The 22,770-nt window shown below is 40.6% G+C and overlaps 1 protein-coding gene across 8 annotated transcripts in view; it reads left to right on the plus strand.

Annotated features, from left to right (window-relative positions):
- The window catches only part of prdm16 (PR domain containing 16), a 247,692-nt gene that overhangs the window by 201,988 nt on the left and 22,934 nt on the right, over positions 1 to 22,770 (plus strand). For all 8 annotated transcript variants that reach the window (XM_027288338.1, XM_019256721.2, XM_019256715.2 and 5 more), the window contains one exon: positions 19,562 to 19,702. In XM_027288338.1, the coding sequence (XP_027144139.1) occupies positions 19,562 to 19,702 (141 nt within the window). The remainder of the gene's footprint in view (positions 1 to 19,561; positions 19,703 to 22,770) is intronic.

Here is a 22,770-nt window from a genome sequence, read left to right on the forward strand (position 1 = left end):
GCCAACATTACAGACTGGATGATAATACCTATAAATACACTCGGCAGCGGCAGCAGCCAGGCCCTGTCTGTCTATCTCTACCCATCTCACCATTTTGGAATGTATGACCTTAAATAGTCATATATGAAAATGTTTTGGCACAGACCACTTTAGTCCAAAATTGACTTTAAGTTTATAGGATTAAAAATACAAAGGGTTTGTGTGAAATAAAAGTTTAACACTCAGCAATCTTTATAATGTGTTGTGTATATAATCTTGTTCCTGTGATTTCATTCGATCATTGCTTACTGATCACTTCTTAATTTGTTTAGAGGCCTTCATTGTTGAGCTTGGGGGTTCATTGTATTTTCAGTACCCATTCATATCATTCTAGTTCCTATATATTCCCTTTGGTGTCGGTTTCTTTCCTGCTCTTCCATGCGGATTTTCTCCATTGTTCTCTACGTTAATCAAAATCTGTGTGTGTGTGTGTATGTGTGTGTGTGTGTGTGTGTGTGTGTGTGTGTGTGTGTGTGTGTGTGTGTGTGTGTGTGTGTGTGTGTGTGTGTGTGTGTGTGTGCGTGTGTTTGTGGCAGGTGCTCTCCTTGGGGAGCTCTCTTGGCCAGAATAGAATAAGGATATGAATATAGGATATGTGCACCTGCAGAGACTGTGAAAAAGGACCACACATGCATGCACACAAACACAAGCAAGCACGCACACAAGCAAACAACATAGGGAGGAAATGCTCTTTGATGACATGCTCTTATTGGTTACTTGACAAATCGTAAGAAACAGCATAAGAGCAAGTTATTTAGGTGTTGATGTATCTGTTTATTAGTTTATGTGGCTCCCCATTAGCCACTCCTAAGGTAGCAACTACTATTCCTACTTGAGTCCACACAAGTAAAACAATTCTCTATTTAAAAATCAGAGGCAAAGAAAACATGATAAAAACAAAAAAGACAACAAACGAGCAAAACAAAAAACTTCTTGCTACTGCTCTTTAACTTGATCTTTCTCTCTCTCTCCCTTGAAATGAGAGACACATGTGTTGGTTAGTTTGCCAGCAGAAGGCCCTGGCAACATGTTTGTTAACACTGAAATAAATGATCAGTTGATTAAATAGAAAATTCATGACAGATTCATCATTTAAGCTATTCATTGAGCAAAATCCAACATCATTTGTATCAGTGTCAAATTTCTTTGGGTTTCAGACAAGTGGTTTGAGGAGTCACCACAAACCAATAAATCAGTTCATAACAGTGAATAATCAATGAATGAATCAATACTGAAAATAGTTGCAGTTCTAGTTTTAAGTTTCACTTCATGTTGAGCAGCATCAGCACTGTCCCTGGAGTACTGTCATCTACTGTATGTTATCACAAGTGTTGTGACAGTGACAGTTGGGCAGTAAATAGACTACTCTAATGGCACTGAACTCACACTCGCACACCCTTGCACACGCACGCACACACACACCATGGTCCCGTTGTCCTCCTCTCGAGGGAGCTGTGGTCTCTATTCTCTCCCGCTGCCTGCTGCAATGACTGTGGGGTCGCGGGGTCTCCCAGATAAGACCACAGGGGTTTTGTAAAGGGAAGCTTGACTTTCAGAGCACAGGAAGGAGGGATGAATAACCCGGAGGAAAGGAGGAGAGTAAGGAGTGAGGTCGAATGAAACTCCAAACCACCTGTGCATCTGATAAGGCAGCACACATTAAGGTGAGCGTAAAAGAGAAGGTTAGCAGGGAAATGTCAATAAGCGCCCAGAGAGAAGAGAGTTAGGAGCTGGAAGGAGAGAAAGTGAGGGAGAAATGTAGACAGGAAAAAGAGAAAAAAGCTGAATCTATCAAAGAAAGATCACACACGCAAAATATGAGAGGCTGGGTTGAACAAAGAAAACGGATGAATGAATTATCAATGAAAGAAAGACTATAGCCGCAGACTTGAATAGGTGATCTTTGACACAACACAATGATGCTTTGAAATGGAGAAGTTCACAATCATCGGAAAACACCAAAAAGATTTACACCCACCACGCCTGCCAATAGCCTCCTTACTGAAATGTGTTGTACTTTCTGCTTATTGACATATTGAGCGGTTATGACAAAGGAAGTGTGAGGGACCTCAGGTAGCTCTGTGTGGAACCATTGATTTTCACTGTCCACATAAGGCCGTTGATGGATAGAGCAGCACTGGAGTCATTAGATACATTCTCAACCAGCATCTGAATACACACACACAGACACACAAACACACACACAGTGTGGAGTGATTGTGGACAGAAAGAGACGGGTGGGGAGAGAGAAGAGAGGCAGTATGAGGGAATACATATCTGCCAAGTTTAAAATGCAACACTTAAAATGATTGCTGGCATACAACTACAAATCACTATAAACACAACTGTAATAGTCGTATTTTTGAAAAGTGTGCTGTGAACACTGGAAGTAAAACAAGAATTAAACGGTGATAAAAGACTCAAAGAATCTAACTAAATTTGGCTTGAAGATGTCCACCACTCTCTTCAGTCTGGACTGACCTTTGTGCCCTGTTGTCATAAGCTCAGTGTTTATGAGGGTGGCGTGAACCCAAGGCCAAGGTGGAGAGCTTATTTTACAGATCTTGCCATAAAACGGTCAGCTTGAAAATATGAGAGACTTGGCAGTGGGATTTGACTACCTTTGGGATCCTATTGCAAATTGGCCTGCTTTAACTGGAGATGGACAGGATGTTCTTCGAAGAGAGATACACAGGAAACAAAAGGAGGAAAAAAAGACACTCGGACACAAACACACAAAGTCACCCACAAGCTTGTTGACAGACACACAACTCCTGTATTTGTAGGTTTGTGTTATAAGTGGAAAGCCGTAATATAAATTGTAGCGGTTAAAGGACACAGTACACCATTACACTTACTGTGTGTCTTTAGGCTTTCATTTAAATGTTTTATTAAAATAAATGTGCTAGTGTTTTTTTTGAAAATTTGTGTAAAAATTGTTTAATTATGGTACTTTGGGGCACTGATTTGTATTTTCTTTCCATCTTTCTCTACATTTGTTGCTTGTAATTATGTAAATTGAATTGAACAGTATTTGGGGGTTCTAAAAAAATTTTTTAAAAGGGACATAAAACTATATAAACTTTTTAATTTTTTTTGTTCTTTTTTTGCTTTAAAAAAAATATGATTGTGTTATATTTTGTTACTCTTTCAAAATTGGCTCTACAATGCAGCAGGAACACTGTATTATGCCATTTGTAGTACATTTATCTCATAATGAACCCTCATATTTCCTCTGTGTATGCAGACAGCTCAGGCCTTTAAACTACTTTGTTAAGCCATCAGGCACATTTTTGACATGTCTCTTTATGACTTTCCTCCGTTGCCACAAACACATCTCTCTGTTAAAAGGAACAAATTGTCCTGAAGTTGATGCTGACATTTGACATTTAAATAATGATCGAGCTGGAGGGCCACCTTGGCCACAGAGCTGGAAAATGTTACCTTTTAAGAGGGATAAGTTAGGATTTGAGATTTTCCTCCAGGCGAGAGCAGCTGTTTACTTGAAGACGATGTACGCTGAAAATGAGCAGAATTAGTGGAAAGTGTTGAAAAGCTGTGCAAAGTTGGAATGTTTGCTTTGTGAATGAGATGAGATTTCTGACTCCATCATGAAGCCCAAACCTCTCTAGAGCCATAGGGCCTCTGAATGTGTCTTTGTGAGAGGTGGACACACACGCACAAACACACACGCACAAACACACACACGCACACACACACACACACAGACAGGATGTCCATTTGCAGATGATCTCTAACTCTGCACAATTTCTGAACATCTCTCTCTTACTGCATCAGGACTTTAAATACAAAACACACATATATCCATTCATCCATCTATTTTTCTATCTTCATCTTTAAAGCTTTGAAACGATTTTTCATCACATATGCAGATCTAGTACTGTGTAGGCATACCCAAGTTACCATTCAGCTCTTCTCTGATTTAAGCCTGATCCACAGGGGAAATAAAGCATGCTTCAAGGCCACAAAGAATCTTAAAGGGAGGGTGTTTCCAAAAGGTCTGACCTGAGAGGTGAAAAATCAAGAGTACATGTACAGGCAAACATCAGATTATATTACATCTGACAGACTGTGACTCTGACACCTTGTTTTGGAATTATGACATGCAGGCAAGAGATGTGTGTGTCCATGTGTGTCCGTAAAGTTGAAAAGTTGACAACTCTGTTTGTGTGTGTGTGTGTGTGTGGGTGTGTGTGTTTTTTTTAGGCTAAGCGATCTCATTCCCCCACAGAATCACACACATCACAACACGTATGCACACACCCGAGGTCACAATCCAAATTCTGTGACTTGTTGGCCTTTCTCCCAAATGAAGCATTCCACGGATCAGCGAGCCCATCAGACTACCCTCTTCTCCTCTTTTCTCAGATTTCAGCAATTATATTTGACATGTAACATCAATAATCTCATTTATTTTCTTGCCCCCCCCCTCCCCCCTTCTCTCACCTAACCAACCACGTACACAAATACACAGAAGGGTCTGCTCGCTCCCATTCTCTTATCTGTGTCTGCAGGAAATGTGAGCTACGCAGCATTCGATAAAAACAATTTTTTGCACCATTGATCCCACAGCACTTGTTTCTCCCTCCTGTTTTTTTTTCTCCTCCTGGTCCTCCTCTATGAAAATGTTTTCTGCAGGTTTTGTTGTTAAGAGATGAAGTAAATGTTAGGAGATGGCTGCGTTTTATAAAGAGCAGCAGGGGAAAGACCGTGACGATTCATACTGAGATGAAATAAATCTCCAGAGGAGAAACACACACACACACACACACACGGCAGGCATAGACACTGATGGAGAGGGGTTACTCACATAGTCTGTGTTGCATACTGTACGCACACAAATCACATACATGTACAGTGTGTATCGGTGTGGTGTGAGAGAATAAAGAGCCTGTGCACATCAGTTTGTGCCTTTATTTTTATGTGGACACTGTTGGCACTGTCTCCACTGACTAGAGAAGCCTTGCAGGCTCAGTGGGTGCCTCTTTGAGCTCCCTCCACCGCAGTGCCACAGATCAATATAGCTAAAGTCACCCACCTCCACACACTTGGCCTCTGTAATCATTCCCAACACTGTGTTCTGCTTCACTCCCTCCATCGGCTAGGTTGTTGTTTATCCTATTATAGCCCTAATTGCCATGCTTATGGTAACCTTTCTTCAGCTTTCTACCCCCTGCACTAAACTAATGGGTAATGGCACAGGAGGGCTAATGCAACCAAGCTAATTTGGCTGGGCTTATATGCCCACATGGACACCTCAGTCTAGCACAATGCCCATGTCCATCATTCCCTTGCTGGGTTTTTTTCCTCTCTTTCTCTATGTGGCTTTCCTTCTTTCACAGCTAGGTAGCATTAGCATCAGTGCTCTGTGTGGCTCAGAAGCAGGTTGCGGCTAATGAGTTACCTCAGTGCTCTCAGTGCTATGGCTTTTTAATTAGTGTTGCAGTGCTAAGTGTCCCTCATGGACCCTTCCCAAGCTCCCTTTCTTGTCATCCATCACCCATTCCTTTTGTTTGCCTTTCATTTACATATATGCACCGACCCCAAATTAGCTAGTGGCTCATTAATTGGACGTGTGAGGAAGTAAATGGATGGTGGTACGGTGGGGTAGAGGTGCAGTCAACATGTTTACCTCCTAAATACCCCCCAGGACCACTGAGCTCCAGCACACGGGGAGGTCATAGTGGATACGCCCCTCAGGCTAAAAAGATCCATTGTGCTGTTTGGAGTAATTAGTACAACTAACAAGCTCAAGCCCACATTAAGAGAGATACTGTATACTGTACAGACACACACACACACGTTTACATACATACAAACTCATACAGAAGTTGTTTAAATAAATTCATTTCATTTTATTTCTTTTATTGTGATTACAAAATGCATGAAAATGCATGTCCATGATGCCTTCAAGGTACGCTACCAAAACAAGAGTTATTTTTTATACATTCAGGATGAGTTTACCTGCTTCTTTCATGTCATCAAATTAAGATACTGTCTATCGACTTTACAGAGTCTATCAAATTAGGTCTGCTTGTATTGACTCCTCTTGGCTGAGCTGATCGATAGTTTGTCAATAATAGATAATGATGTCTAAGTGCTGAGCGATGACACGCTGCACCTTTAGTGTCCTCAGTGTTATTGATCATACTCGAACAGCATCATAGATCAGCTTTTTACTGGCATCGGTTTTATTCATATCCCCGTTGTTGGTTGAAAGCCCTGCATCTCCAAATGTACAATGCAGGAACTCAAGAAAAAAAAGACAATCATGAACATTTCGACTTCTTGACTGATACCTCAAATAAATATTAAAACTTTTTTATATATTATTTATCGCTTTTTTACAACCTGTTGAGGCTGAGTGGACATCATCTCCTAATGAATGGCAAGATCATTCAAGCAAAAATTCAGTGGTGTTATGTGTGATCAAAAGCGTCACGTCACCCCCAAAACTCAGAACATATCTGTAAGGAATCACATTTAAGGATCACTTAAAATTCAGGGTTTGTAATTTCATAGATAAACATGCGTTATAGTAGTATAGTTATATACACCTAAATGTTACCATCATTTCTATGGTCAGAAATAATATGATGTATAGACTGTACATTAGGGGTTAAGTGAGGAAGTTATTACTTCTTTCTATGATTCCTTCACTCTACATACCTGTACATCTCTCTGCTTTAAGAGTGAAATACATCACATTTATCATGTTTTCAATCAGCCAGCCTTCACACAGAGCTATGTAAATTATCAAGAGTATAGCAGTAAAACAGTGTTTATTTTTGAGTTTGAAGTCTTGTCCACATGACTGCATCCAACAGCCTCACTGTGTGAGGTATATTGTTGTGTTTGTTCCTAATGTTGATTGGCCAATTATGCCTGATTGTGTTCCTTGAGGGAAGCATTCTCCAAGAGTTGTTAGTGAATGGCCAAATTATGCTTTAGCTTTTAATGTGACCATGGGGAGTCCAGGACCACTCCAGAAAAAAAGTTTTTTTAGTCTTTGCAAAGCCACAAGTAACTTGTACTGACAGCATTATTAGTCAAAGGATAGTTTGAAAGTCATTGTTATTTGCTAGTGTGACTTTAATGGCGACCTGGATGCCGTGGGCCGTTTGAGCTTTAATGAGAAGTTTCCAGGTGGGAGTTTAAGTTGGATATGCGCCCTTTCTATGTCCTTCATGACCCCTCTGTATAACCAGCCCCAACTCTGTATATCGAGCTCCAACTGCATGCAGTAGCTCTGATGCCATTTATTACTGAAATTAATATGACAATATATAATGAATAATATATATATATAGATATTATATATATATATATATATATAATAATATATATATATATATAATTATATAATAATTCAATACATGTTAATATTCATATACACATAAACTCCCCTACATATACATATACTGCATGCAATTACAAGTAAGAGCTGTAAGAAAGAAAAAAAACTTTTATGTGCATCAATCTGCTCTTCAGCTCAGTTTGATGACGGACTGCTGCCTGTGTTCCACAGTAGTATTAGGGGCCTCTAGTGTGTGTGTGTGTGATGAGCTGTAAAGAAAAGGATGTAGTTTGACATGCTTGGAGCAGTAATAGAGCAATATGTTGTCACCCCCCAGCAATCCTCACTGTGTGTGTGTGTGTGTGTGTGTGTGTGTGTGTGTGTGTGTGTGTGTGTGTGTGTGTGTGTGATTAATGACACTACTAATGGTGTGTCTAAACACTGGCAGCCCAGTTATCTCTTATCTGACGGAGAGGAGAGGGCTTGTGTCAACAGCTGCTCCTCCTCCTCATTTATCTCACTTCTCTCTATCTCCCTGTTCCTCCTCTCCCCCTCCTACCATTTTATTTTCCTCACAAATTAAACAAAGCATGCTGTGCTTTGCTTAGCGCTGTTAAGATACTAATAATTATATAAATTATTGATCTATCTGTTGTTTTTATGAATAATTGTAAAAAAAATAAATAAATAAATAAATAAAATGAAAAATAAATGTTAAAAAAAGTGTTTCAGCACTGTACATTTTCCTGAGATTTCTTGTTGATTTAGCATTGCACTCATCCATCTCTACTCCTCCGCTATTTTTTTCTTCCACTCATCCATCCCCTTAACAGCTATCCCGCAGTTAAAATAGCGTCAAGGCCATAGGAGATAGGAAGGCCCCCAAGCCTCCTCATACAGCTCCACTTTGGGCCCCATCTCCACTGTGGACCTCAATCACCTTAATGCACCCGTTTGGCCATTAGCTTCTCTGAGGGGGGCCCATATCCATCCATCCCTCCATATATCCCGTCATACATTAAAGGGCAGATTGATAGCCATCAGCCAGGCCTCGGCCACTGACACACTCTTAATATTGTGTCTAACACAAACCAGATGGCTGCAGGCTCTTCTGCAGCTCGCACACACACAATATACTCACACACTGTTACCCCCAGCCTCTTCTACCGTTTGCCTCTCTGTCTCAGGAGAGGGGATGAGCGTTCTTAATTAAAAGTTGGATATATGGGCCTCTGGGTGGAGGTGGTCAAGCAGGATCCATTACCTGCACATTGGGGCCCTCCAGAACAAAGCTAAAGATGATGAGGGGGATGGGGAAGGGAGTTATGGTGAGTCTGTCTGTACCGCATCCTGAGTCAAACCAAAATTTGAGGACTGGAAAAAAAAAAAAAAAGCTAAATGTACTTATAGCGCTCTAAAAAAAAAAAAAAAATCTCATGAGGTGGTAGCTGCAAGTGCTAAAGCTATCGCCGGGCCCAGCTCAGGCCAGGAGGTGCGAGCCATGATGTCAATAGCTGTATTGTGTTCACACTTGAACGGGGGCCAAAAACCCTGTGAAATATCAGAGCAGAGAGAGGGAGAGAGAAGTGTGGAAATGAAACAATGGTTTACACAACAGTGAAATAGGTCTTTTCCTCTGCTTCTCGCCAGCAGGCCCAACACTCAGAGAGTAAGCTTTATTGGCCCTCCTGTCCTGGCTAGTCTCAGCCCCTGGTGGGGCAGAAGAGGGGAGGGCCGGGCTGAGCTGAGCCGATATGTGTGTAGACAGACGTACAGGCTAGTACACTCTGATAGGCAGACCCATGTTCAGCAGCCACACACAGTGCGCAGATGAGAACACACAGATTAAATTATCCTTTGGTAGAAATGAGAATAGCCAGATATTCTACTAATCCTGTTCAAGGAGAGCAACACGTCTCATAGCATCACAAATTCCTCTATGGCTACAGCTAATCCTTTTGGGCAGAGCACCTCTCCACACAGAGTAGTCAAGAGTTAGAACGTGTTGTTTTTTTCTCTTTACTGTCTTCTTTTGTAAAAAAAAATAATTAAAAAAGGAGAGGGGAGGTGGACTTTTTCGATACTTTTAAAGTGTAAGGGATGGAAACTGGCCGCAGTTACCTTGTTCGGGCAATAATATTGATGTGCAACAGTGTTTATTTTCTCTGGATTTACAAAAATGTTGGGTTTTCATTGTATGTAAAGTATATTTCTATTTTTACAGCAGCAGATTTTGTTGTTTTACTGCAATGGAAACAAATAGGCCCAGACGAAGTGATCAGTAAAGCAGCCAAGAACTTTACTGTCACATTTTAATTTCTCAAAAGACCAGAAGGCTCTAGTTTGATGTGTTTACTTTATTTTATTTACAACTAATGAACTTAATTTACAACTAATGAACTTAAACTTAATTCGGTGATGTGTTTTGTATGGAAAAAAAAAACATTATTTTTGTTAATTATGTGACTTTACATTAATAACATAATATCATATTTAATTCTTCAAAAAGTCTTCTTCATCTGGAAATAAGTCTTTACAACACAGTGTCACTAAAACAATGAGGCTCTTGTTTGTAATGAGCTAATAAAAGTCTTTTTTCACATCTGTAAATGTTTGAATCTGAAGTGAATCTTTTATTTTTTATTGGACTGAAGTGTAAAAGTCTGGCTAGTCACTACAGGTGAGGAGGAGAGAGGAGGTGGTGAGAGGAGAAAGTGGAGTCTGGTTGTTACAGTAAACGAAGAGTTCTGCTCAGATGGTTCCAATAAGTCCCAGGCCTGCAGCTACACAGGGGTTCTGCCACATGCTGTCCTGGCCAGCTGCTGAAAAACGCTTCTTTTTTTGGTGGGGGGGGGGCATTTTTTGGCGATTTGAGCTAACTCTCAAATTCAAACCTCCTGCATGAACCCAGGTGGAGTGTGCGTGATGATAATGTTGTGAGAAAGACTACAAGACAAAAAGAGTTTACATTTCATCTTGTCTCGACTCTGTACTGATCTCGTAACACACAAGGACGCTGCAACTTTCTACAATGTCGCAACCAAATGAGATTCCACCAAAAAATGAAACTTAAAGAGGCATCTTCTGTTTTGTGTCAGTCTCCTTCTCCGAGATTCAAGGAATGAGGTAGTAGATGGGATAAATGCTGAGGCCAGTGTTGATTTGATAACTGAGTAGGAGCTGACATGCAGAGAGAAAATTCTCCTTCCGTTCATATTGGAAACCCCTGTTGTCTGGTTTAGATCACTAGATATCTGATTGTAAATGAATAGTTTTTGTCACTGCGGCCCTCAGTCTTTCATTCTCTGTTTCTCGCTCTCCCTCCATCATGCTCCATTGTATCACAAAAGTAAATGTTGTTGAAGGAAGTATTCCTTTATTAGGGTGTTAATAAATAATTGATAGTGTTATGTGCTCTATAAATTTCTAGCGAACACCACTTCCCTATTTGTGTTTGCACAGTTCCAGGAATTGTCCTATTTTGTGTTTCACTTCCGATGTCAGTCGATAGAGTGGAGGTCAACTTGTGTTAGTGTTGAATGCAAGCTTCCTTGCGTTATTATTTCCCATTATTCTTGGCATGGATGCATTAGGCTTGATTGATTTAGTTGCTTTGTTCGAGCTCAGGGAATTTTATTTTATATCCCCACTTGAGAGCTTATAAAAGAGTAAGCTGTGTTTGCTGATATGCATTATATGCTCATTTTGAGGAGGGCAGAAATATGGTGACTAAAGAGGATTTTTGATCTTTTATATATTTCCAGAATGGTTTGCCAAGTTTTGTTGTTTAGTTTTCTAGAGAATGCAAACAGTATAAAACACAAAACTTGGCTGCTGCAGTGATATGAAAGAACACACATGCACATGTAATTTTGCTCTAGAAAAAAATAGAAAGCACTGTATAAAATTTAAGAATTCCTGTTGTTGAGAAATTTGAGAATTTCCCCTCCCATGGAGACGCGTAAATAAGTAGTCTTCACTGGGATTGTCTCTTTAAAAAAAAAAAAAAACATGACAAATGACATCAGAAAATGTGGGAAAATAATTTGTTCATACAAAAAAAAAAACATACACATAGTGGCTGTGCATACGTGTAATTCAGTATGAATATTTGTGTTTGTAGATTCATATTTGTCTGTGTGTGTGCACCATCAAACATTATTCTCTGTAACCAATAAACAAACACTTTGCTTACTGTGCATTCCTTCCAGCCAATAACACATACTTTACTAAATCTGCTTTGCTCTGTTAATATTCAACCAGTTTACTTCCCTTGTTCTCCTCTTGAGCCTGTTAACAATTATTTCAGCTCATTTTAAAATGTGATAAATGTTTGACCTTATGATTTCTTTGAGAAAATGTTTCCTCAGTCTGGCTCTCACTGAGTTCAGTGTGTGTGCTCTTGTTTGTCACACACATAAGTCTAGCTGTCAGCCTTCAAACACCAAAGACAGAGTGTGTGACCCTGATGTACTGTTCATATATTTCCCCATTTACACTGCACCTGCTTCACTATAATGAGCCAATATATCTGCTCACTAATTGCCCTAAATACATATCATAAAGCCCGGCCTGTAAAAGGCTGTCCAACAGTAAAACAGACATGGCATGATGGTAACCTCTGTGCACACACACATATATACACGTGTACACTGAACACATCACACATACATAAAACCACACATGTACACCGGCAAAAAGTCGCGCACATACACCTGCGCGTACACACAACACATATAAGATGGCACACACAAGCATTAGCGCGTGCACAAGCAGACGGTCTTACACACACACTCATCCAGCCTTTTAACAAGGGGCTGTAAATAACACAAAGCCATTTCATTAACGAGGTCCAGCCTGAAAACTCACTGCCTCTCTTCTTTTAAAGCGCGCACACTTCCTGTTTAAAGTTACCCTAACCTGGCAACCCAGCACATGGCAACCTGCTCATTCAGATGAGCTGCAGGGGTGCGGAGGTGGACATGGTGGCGTGATGCTAAAAATAACACAGCGATGCAGATATGTAATCACTGGCTGCACACATGAAAAGCTCCTGTCCTGTTTCATTTAGACATATTAGCAGCCTAGATTTGAAAAACGGTTATTAGTAGGTTTTAAAGGCAGAATTGATGTCTGGCATCCTGCTGTTAGAAAAAGAGTAGCAGAGAGTGGAAAACTTATGTAGCTACTGACGGTCTGATCATGCAAAATTAATGATAACTTTACAGAATAAGTCAAAATGTATTGAAACATTTTAATGCAATAATCCATATTAGTTTGTATTATTATATATCAGCAAGTACATGGCATCATGTTTAATTATGACATTAAACAGGAGCTAAACAAAATGCTATTATATTAGGACTATTATTATTATCACATACAGCTAAACAATGATCATAAGTGCATTTTTAATATTTAATCTGTCATACTGCCCTGCCCTTATGTGTATAATATCTACAAAACAGAACAAGTTTGAAATAAAATCATTATTAATCACCCTATGTAGTCTCATATTCCCAACCAGCATGGGGAAAGGGAAAGGTTACATGAGTCAAACTCAAACTAAATGAGATTTGACTTTACAATGATTTTAAGTGTGGGAGATAGAAACTGGAACTTTTCACATGCTGTGTTCAGTGTGGCACATGCACACTCACCACAAATGATAGCTTGTGTGACGCTGACTGTTGAGATGCTGATTTAAGAGAAGCAAGATGGGTCATTAGTGAGCCGGGCCACATTCTGACACTCACAATGCATGTAGAAACACACACATTCACACACACGCACACACACACACACTACAACCCAGATGGCTTTTACAAGGCCCCAGGCCCTCCCTGGCCTGCCTGCCTGGTTTTTAATTATGTCGATGGCTGCCCGGCCCAGATAAAATGGGTCACATTTAACACGCCTTCACTCACCTTCACACACACATACACTTACACACCGTGAACACAAATTCCAACACCTTGCATACATATTACCAGTCATACAACTAACACTCACACAAGTTACAGACAAACACACTTTTACAGTGGTATTCACTTGTACTTCTGATAGAGACGAACGGCAAATATGTGATATTCAACACAAGGGCTCTTAATAAGGGCTCTTATAAAAGGAAGTGTGTGTATATATGTGTGTGTGTGTGTGTGTGTGTGCGTGTAGGTGTAGGTGTGTATGTGTGAGTGTGTCTAAGGCCAATTACTGATGCTGGTAATAGTACACCTGTGTAGCCATGTCTGGCAGCCTAATGACAGCTAAAGAGGAAACAGGCTGTAAATCCACACACACACACACACACACACACACACACACACACATAAATACACTCTAACCTTAAAGGCCCAATCCATACTCACAGTATGGCTCCTCCTGATGAAACACTTTGGTTCTGCTACTGATTCTCTTTATCTGAGCTTAACATATTTTTATATTTCAGAATATTTAAAAAATCTTTCATTTTAACCAACGCATGTGTTAGTGACAGCAGCTAAATCTGTGATTTAATAATTCCAGTGGTTTGATTTAAGTTCCTAAACATGAGCATGAATAAAAACCACATTATCAACACGATTTTATGGGCTAAGACAGTTGAAGTTCAAACATCTTCTCACATTCCAGCTGTTAGGGGAACACATTAGAATAATATTTGAATATAATTTGAATTTAGCTGGACAAACAGATTATTGGCTGCTACATTTGACAGTTACTTTTTTTATGCTGTAGTTTGCAAATACCAGTACCAAGATAAGGACTCTCATACGAGGATGTGCAGCATTAACACAAACTCATTCTGCTAGGGATTGTATCTGCTTAAATCTTGGGACTGGCTGGGAAAGATTTGGATAAAAAAATGAATGAGTCATGCTTGACAAATGCTGTCAACTTCACCATCAGAGCAGTGCTGAAAATAGCAAATTTCCCTGGATTGTGGTTTCACTATAAATATGATCTTGAATTAACTGAAATCGTAATCGAGGAATATATCAACTCTCCTACATCTGTTCTGGTGTGTGGTTTTTCCCATAATAATGTTGCTTTTTTGACATAGCAAAACAAGTGTGTAGCATTTTCTATTGGTTCAAATAAGGCTCAGTAAGATTTTGAGTTTACTGTTCAGAAATAATCTCAAAGCTTGTGATTGAATATCACCTTTTTTAAAACTGTAAAAACAAAAACTCAACACCTTCCTCCCAGGTTTACTAACTTGCACAAAGAAATCAGATACTTTCATCTGTTTGTGTGTCTCTTTAGTAACAACACATCACCTGTACCCAGAATCCACTGAGGTTAATAAAATATGAATAATCGCTCTTTCTTTCTATTTCTTTCTGTCTTTTATTCTCCGTCTTTTTCCTTCCTGCTCTATTGACAGGACCCCTTGTGTGCCTGTCCACCTCTCACCTCCACACATACACACACACAAATGTGGACGGACACACACTCATTTAGACTGTTGAGTGATGTGGCAGGGTAGGGTCATCTCTGCAGGACCCCATCCATCACACGCAGTCACACACACATACATACATGTGAATGTGCACAAAGACATCGAAGGCTGTGGGGATCTGTACTCTGTCAGGCGCTTTATTAGTCCGTGTGTGTGTGTGTGTGTGTGTGTGCATGTTAAGGGGCCTCCCAACTGGAAACAGACCCTTCTCTAGAAAGGATACACACTCTCACACACACTTCTTTATTTCTTGTTAGTCGTCTTGCGCCTTAATTTGCAACACCTCTAACAACCAGCTCTGCAGCCCTCCTCACAGCCACTCAATCTGTCACTGTCACTGCTGTGTTTCCATGACTGGCACTCTCGTCAGGGTAAAGGGTGTACGTGTGTGTGTAATTCTTACCATGTCTACCATTTTTATATTTTTGTTTTTGTATATGCATGTGTGTACAGCTGCAGAGAGCGGAGGGAAGTTTCATTTCCACTTCTGTTCTTCTACATGGAGAGATTTCATTCCAGGCTGCCCCCTAGCTGCTGCAAGGAGAAGTGCATTAAATCCTGCATCCCTCTCTTTTTACTCCTTGTCTCTCTCACTGCTTGTCTTTCTCTACATTTTCACATATTCTTCATCTAGATAGATTAAAAGCAGGATCCATATCGAAAGGCAATCTGTCTCCTGCTCTTTGCTCTTTCTCTTTGAAACACTTTTCATTTGTCAGCCACTTCCCCAGGATATGAGTAGGTGAACCAGGGGAGAGTCACCCTCTCCATGTTCAAAGTGCTGCTTTCCTGTTTTCCACAGGCAGAACAACCTTCAATTTAGAGCTAACTTTTGTCAAAAAAGGAGTTTACTTCTCTATGTGTCTTTATGTAATTCAGGTTTGAGAAGCGGAATCCAGAAAAGACTTTTGTAGACTTTCACATAGATGGATTGCCACTGCGTGTTGCTGTTACCACTGATCACTGATCTCTCAGTCCTCTGAAACATGAAACCTTTGTCTGTTTCCTGACATGGAAAACATTTAAGTCAGAATAAAGATGTAACATAGGGTTTTAAAAAAAACATTATGAAAACAGCTAGTTTGCTCTCTATCACACACAGCACATACACAAATACATGCAAACTAGGGTGTGTTCACACATTGAAACCCGAGAGAGTGCAACAAAGCACTAAGATCACACTTGATAAATATATTCCCTTCAAGACACACAATAATCTAGCAGTTATGTCTCACATGCTGTAAGTCTGCTTCTATCTCCATCTCACATCAAAATCACAATCACCACTGCGCTCAGAGCTGCCATTTCCATTTTCTGCCCTCCGTCAAACAGAAAATAATATGTACCTTGTCACCAACGTCTATCCGTACAAGCAACTTTCCTCTACTAATTCAGGACTGCGCACCACACACATCCGTCAGATATAACTGGCTGAGGAGAGGGCATGCCGAGACATCCATTAAAGGTTCCTAGCTGTCAAAGGTTCCCCTTTGTGTTGTGAGGAGCGATATAAGTGTCGTGCTCTTATCAGAGCTTCCTGTGGAGTTTGCTCTGCATCCTGTCCACTCAGAGCTGCTTCTCTTTCACTGAAGTCTTATTGTGTCTGTGTGCATGTGTTGGTACATGTGTGTGTGTGTGCTGTCATGCGAGTCATTTTCTGGTGCTGTTTAATCAAATAAAACTGTAGGTCAAGCTCTGAAATGGAAATCTTTAAAATGTGTTTTCTTTCTATATAAGTAATTGTGAAGTGAACATAATACGGGTAACTGTTTTCTGAAAGGATCATATACTTTGCTTATTTTGACTTTGATTTTTTACTCAGATATTTTGCTATCATTTGTATCAGTTATAATAACATAGAAAGCCAGCAAAATGACTACAGCGAAGTGTGACAAGGCTGCAAACACAACCAGGCCAATGATCAGTCAAGTTGTAAACAAGCAAACAGTTTATCTAAACCATGTATCAAACCCTGAGACGTCAGCAATAATCTCTCATTACACAAGTTGAAAGTTGAAAGTTAAACAAGGAAATCGATCTCTAAACTGTGATGGATCTTTGGGTATTAGATTTATTGTCTGTCTTCATTTTTTTGAAGACAGAAAAAACCTGAGAGTGGTATTTCTTTTTTTTTCCCCAAACTTCCTTTTAGTAATTTTGCTACACTCCAAGGGCGCAGCAGTTAACGTAGTGAAGACAATTTTGGTATTATTGAGAGGAATAATCACCAAAACTATGAATGATAGGGTGTGAGCCATGATGGTAGTGTGAAAGTACCATCATAAAACATTTTTGACGTCTTTAGCGTCACAATTTCTGTTTCTGGCCGCTGAGTCTGAACTTTGAGGAGCCTGGTTTGCTTTTGTTTTGCTGAAACCCTTTCACACGTGGAGCTGATGATTTCCACCCGTGTCCTCCTCCCCCCCCGTGACGTAGGGAGTGGGAAAGAATGAAAAAGAAAGGTAAATAAACAAACAATCAGCCGCAGGCTTGTTCTGGCTCTCCTTCTCTGTTGCACCTCATTTGAAGCCTTATAAATCAGGCTTCCACCCGGAGACAGGGTGTTAGCAGGCCTCTCTGACAACACGCACACACACAAGCACATTCAAGAACGCACGACACACACAGGTCTGCTGCTCATTAAGCCCATGATCAGACCCTTGGGTGTGTGTGTGTAGGAGATGGTGGGGGACCAAAACGTGAGTGTAAACTACCGTACCCAGTATGTAGGCATGGTAGTATTCTTACATGTGTGTGAGCCTGTGCAGTTCCCTGTCTCCATTCCCACACCTATTCCCCCTAAAAAAGAAATAATCCCATCTTGACTCCACCTGGATCTTTAGCTTTTCTCCATGTGTTCATAAAACATGTATGATATCTGTCGCAGCTCCCTGGCAACACCGTGACAAGTGCACTCTGACTCCACCGCCTGCTGAAAAGATATTGGGTGGAGTAGAAGGTGTGTAGGAGGGGGTATGCCTGGTTAGTTTTCAGTGACTGTTTTCACACATAAAATAAAGGCCTGGACTCGATCAAGCTGAGTGTTTAAGTTGTAAACTGGAAGCAGAAGAGGCGGTAGCTGTGGATGTGAGATGAGTGTGTGGGGAATGGATGAGATTGTTTTTATTAATAAGCTTTTCCAGTGAACAGTGTCACATTACTTGCTTCTGACTATCTCAGTGTGAATTACAGGAACTGATTTGCATAAGCTTCTTCCACACTCTCACAATCAGCAAATATATTTACATAAACAGAAGCTACAGTTTTTTTATTTTGGGCTTGTGGAACATGCTTTTTAAACATAGGACAAGGTTTTGATTATTTTTAGCCAAGGCACTAACAGGCATTCTAAGGCAGGCACATTTAGCGAAGAGGGTAAACTCACACCTTGGCTCAAAAGTAGAACAACATTTCTGTTACATCAAGCTGTTAACTCAAACATGCACACATGCATTCGCCTAAAACGGTTGCCGTATTTGTACAAACAAGCACATGGCAGTTCTTCCACACCTCCAACCAGACCCTTTACATATTTACTCACCAAACTTGGCACCTGCACCCCCACCCATGAAAATACACCTTCTGCACGCGTACACCCAGACAACAAGAACATGACCATTCACACTTTACGAGCTGGAGAAAAGAAAAAAAAAAAACACGAACATTGCTTTCAAAAAAGCAGCCAGTTAGAGAGGTTCACGAACTTTGCACATCTAAAAACGTCAGATGGCTTGTTGGTTCTTCTCCATCACACCTCGATTTCCTTCGGCAGACATTTGACTGTGATTAGGAGTGCAGAAAGTCAAGCTAGAGGTCAGTGCTGAACTCAGGCCAGGCTGATTGGGAGTTGTAATTAGAGGAGTTGCCCTGTCTCAGGCCACTTCTCCCCAGAGGATTCGCACAGGCTCAGTATCACATGCAGCGCTGGGCCGAAATCGGAGCTTCAACCCTAACTTGGTGGCGAGGGTGAGCTTAGGGGGTTCAGCCCAGCAACCCCCAGATTTGCCAACACCACCACCACACACACACAAATGTAGTCAAAGGAGGCAAGGCTTTTTAAAATGTATATAGTACAATCTCTGCTGCTTCTTAAATTGATTTCCAATATCTGTTCTTTTGGCAAATTTGAGGACTTTTCTCATTTCCTCATTCAGATTTGTCAGAATTTTCAGTTTTGTGAAGAATAAGGTCCTATTTTCATATGCATACATAGAACATTGTTACTCCTTTCTGGTTTTCCCCCCTTATGTTTTTGCTCCACAATAAGTCCCTCTTCTCCTCCTTCTCCTCCCTTTCCTCCTTCACCTCTACCTCCATCCGCCTTCATTTTCTGTGAAAGCGGGTAACATGAAACTCTCTCTTGGAGTCTCAGGGGGGCGTAGGGGTTACAAAGGGTGATCAATATGTGCCAGAGAAAGTCTTTAGACAAGTGAAAGAAGCCACAGTTTGTCTACTCCCTCCTCCTTTCTCTCTTTCCTCTTCTTGTTGTCGGGATTGACAGGGTTAGGTGGCCCTAACACCCGCTGACATGTTGCCTCTGTGTGTCTTAAAGTTGACGGACATCAAACTTTTGGCACAACCTTCTTATACTCTGATGTTCACCTTAAAAATGCTGCATTGTTAAACTGTAAGGAACCCCCTTAGAAAATGTCATTTATATAAATATCTTTGCTAGTTGTTGTTTTTTTTCTAAATTACTTTTTTGTCCCTTTTATAACATCTAACCTGTTTCCTGTCTCCAACAGGTGGTGGATGACATGGGCAACGTCAAGTTTGCGCTGGACACAGGCCCGGACGCCACTGGCAATAGCTGGCTCAAATATGTCCGCTCTGCCCCGTCATTTGAGGAGCAAAACCTTGCTGCTTGTCACCTCACCGGAGACCAGGTGAGTGACATCACAGAGAAAAACAGCTACATTATGTGTTGTTAGCAAGGGACACTGGGTTGATCTAGGCATGCATGTTTGGGTGTGTGCGTGAGTGTGTGTGTGTGTGTGTGTGTTTACTGTTGAGGTAGCAAAATGTGTGTGCTGGTAATGACCAGGGAATGGCTCTATTGTGTGTCCGTGGCTGGGACAGTTGCCAGCGCTGTTAGGAAATGACCCATGTAAAGAGGCTAAAGAATAGCCTGACACTCCTGAGTCCCATAATAGCCATTATCCAAGGCACAGTCTTCTTCTGTGGAGGCAGCAGTTTCTCTCCCTATTTTGCTCTTATGTCCCAGCTCTCTCTCTCTCTCTCTCTCTCTCTCTCTCTCTCTCTCTCTCTCTCGCTGTCTCTCTCTCTCTCTCTCTCTCTCTCTCCCTGTCTCTCTCTCTCTCTCTCTCTCTCTCTCTCTGTCTCTCTCTCTCTCTCTCTCTCTCTCTCTCTGTCTCTCTCTCTCTCTCTCTCTCTCTCTCCCTCTCTCTCTCTCTCTCTCTCTCCCCCTCCCTCTCAAGAAACCTGGGTAAGGCATCGGATACTTTTGGAAAGATGCCCAGCCAGTGCCCATAAAAACCCCAACTGCTTAACTAGGCCCTAACCCCAACCCCATGCAATGTGTGTGCCACAACTTACCACTGCAATATAGTAGCATATTTCTCTGTTTCTGTTTATCCTGCAGAGGGTGTTTTTTTTTTTTGTTTGTTTTTTTTTTGGTGTTAAATGAAATACCTGTGCCATTACTCTGCCATTATTTGACACACATTTCACTTTTAGTTCAGTTCAGTTCAGATAGCTCACAGTCAACTACTAGAATATAACTGCAGAAATTGACAAAACATAAAAGACAGAGAAAAGAAAAGAAAAAGGAGCAATGAGAATAAAAATGTGTCAACTCAAAACAAAGACAAAAGAAGCAAACTAAGGAAACATGATGGCATTATGACAGTATCCAAATGCATACATATGACTTGCCCGTGTGTTTCCACATTCCTGTCACTCTGCTCTTATTTGTTTCCTAATCCCTGCCTACATGGCTCTTTCCCCCTCCTGTCTTGGTCTCTAGCCGCCTGTTCCTCGCTGTCTTTGTCTCCTTTCTCTGTCCTCATGTCTTGATCTGCCACCTGTCACTCTGTCACACCGAGGGGACAGGCTAGTGTGTCCATTTAAGCTTCAGACATTAAGCCTGACCGATAGAGAGAAAAGGGGGCTTGGACCAAGAGAGTAAGAGAGGCAACACACAGGGGCCTCTGAGATTGACAAGCACCAATTGGCTGGCAACACCAACCCGTCTAATCCTTTTAAGATTTTCACATCAGTGCCCCCTGCCACTGCCACACAATGTCAAAGAAAGAATCAGGGCACCGGGAAAATTGTGGAGAATTATCAGACCCAGAAAAGGCCATGTGCACATTTTTTTTTTCCTTTTTCTTTTTTTATATGTTTTGCGGTTGTTTGTACTGAGCCAACAGCTTTGCTTGTGTTTGCCATACCAGTTGTTTGGTATAGTGGCTCACAGGTATGACCCTATCATTTATTTACCAACATAACACACACATATGTACAGCCACTCAGTGAAAGAATGTATAATTTAACAGACGTATTCAGTGATTTTTCTCTTCTTTTGCACAATGCATGAGTTTATGGAAATATGTGCACACGGGGCAAATTCAAATGCGGGCAGTAACCTTTTAAAAAGCAAGTGGATAATGTATTTGTTTATTTGTTTGTCATTAATGATGTAAGGTGAACAAAAGTGTGTGTGATCATGTATAATTTAGATATTTATGGTCATACAATAATTTGGTATTATTTTATATATTTGCTTCCTTATACATCAAATGCATAATGTGCAACTGTTGGACTTTGAGTTAGAACTAGAAAAAAATGCTGAGATTCATGTTACTGTCTGTTCTTCACAATCAGTCCTCTTTCTCTCACACACACAAACACACACACGCACACACACACACACATTTCTGGTTCTCACTTAATCCTGATAGCGAATTTCATCATAATTCAATATTCAGGCACCTTAAATAATAATCCAACAAAACAAGTCAACAATTTCCCCTGTGTGTGTGTGTCTGTGAATGTGTATGTGTGTGTGTGTGTGTGTACCCCAATGAAACAGTTCCTATTCAATCCAACAATCACCCAAAACTGGTTTGTAAGCGAGCCCATTCAGTGTTTCAAAGGCCAAGTTGCATCTAGTGAAGGAAACGGCTGAGAGAGTGCAGGGGGTGGTGTGTATATGTGTGTGTGTGTGTGTGTGTGTGTGTGTGTGTAGGTGGGTGGGTGTAGGGTGGGTAGTTGATGAGGTTTGAAGAGAAGATGAACCTTGTCCACCTTCTTGTCAGTCCTTCATCTTTTGTGTTTTGGAGTGGAGCCTTTTCCAATGCTGTTTGATCTGCCCTTCTACCCCGCGATGGATCCATCAATAAATAGACATTGGTGTGTGTGTGTGTATGCAGTGTGTGTGTGTGTGTGTGTGTGTGTGTGTGTGTGTGTATTCAGTGTGTGTGTGCATATGAGGCCACAGTCGGGGATTATGGTGAGCCCTACGGCTGGCATTGATCGATGAGACATCTGTCCCCTGAACACTGGGCAGAGATGGAAAGAGGTCAAGACAGGTCTGAGTGTGCGGGACTTACTGTAGAAAACACACACATACAAGGATTTGTAAAGATTCAAAATGCTGCAGACATTATAAATATTAATTAGGAATGTAATTAAAATGTCCTTATTTATCAAATGGCTGTATTCATTAAAAAGTCAAAAATATGTAACATTATTGAACCCTAACAGGGAAGACATGTTATTAATATCACAAATAAAGTTATTTTAAAAGATTAAAATAAATTGATATCAAAGTATATTATTTAAAAAAATTAAATAGGATGTTTTGATGTTCTTCATCCTTTATCATTTATTTCTTCATTGTCAATATTCTGTCTTTCATATTAAATGATTTTCTTTGTTTATCTGGTTATAAATATAGATTAAAATAATTGAGTGGAAACATCGAATAATT

This window comes from Larimichthys crocea, chromosome XV (genome assembly GCF_000972845.2).
Source record: "Larimichthys crocea isolate SSNF chromosome XV, L_crocea_2.0, whole genome shotgun sequence".
NCBI classification, from domain to species: domain Eukaryota; kingdom Metazoa; phylum Chordata; class Actinopteri; family Sciaenidae; genus Larimichthys; species Larimichthys crocea.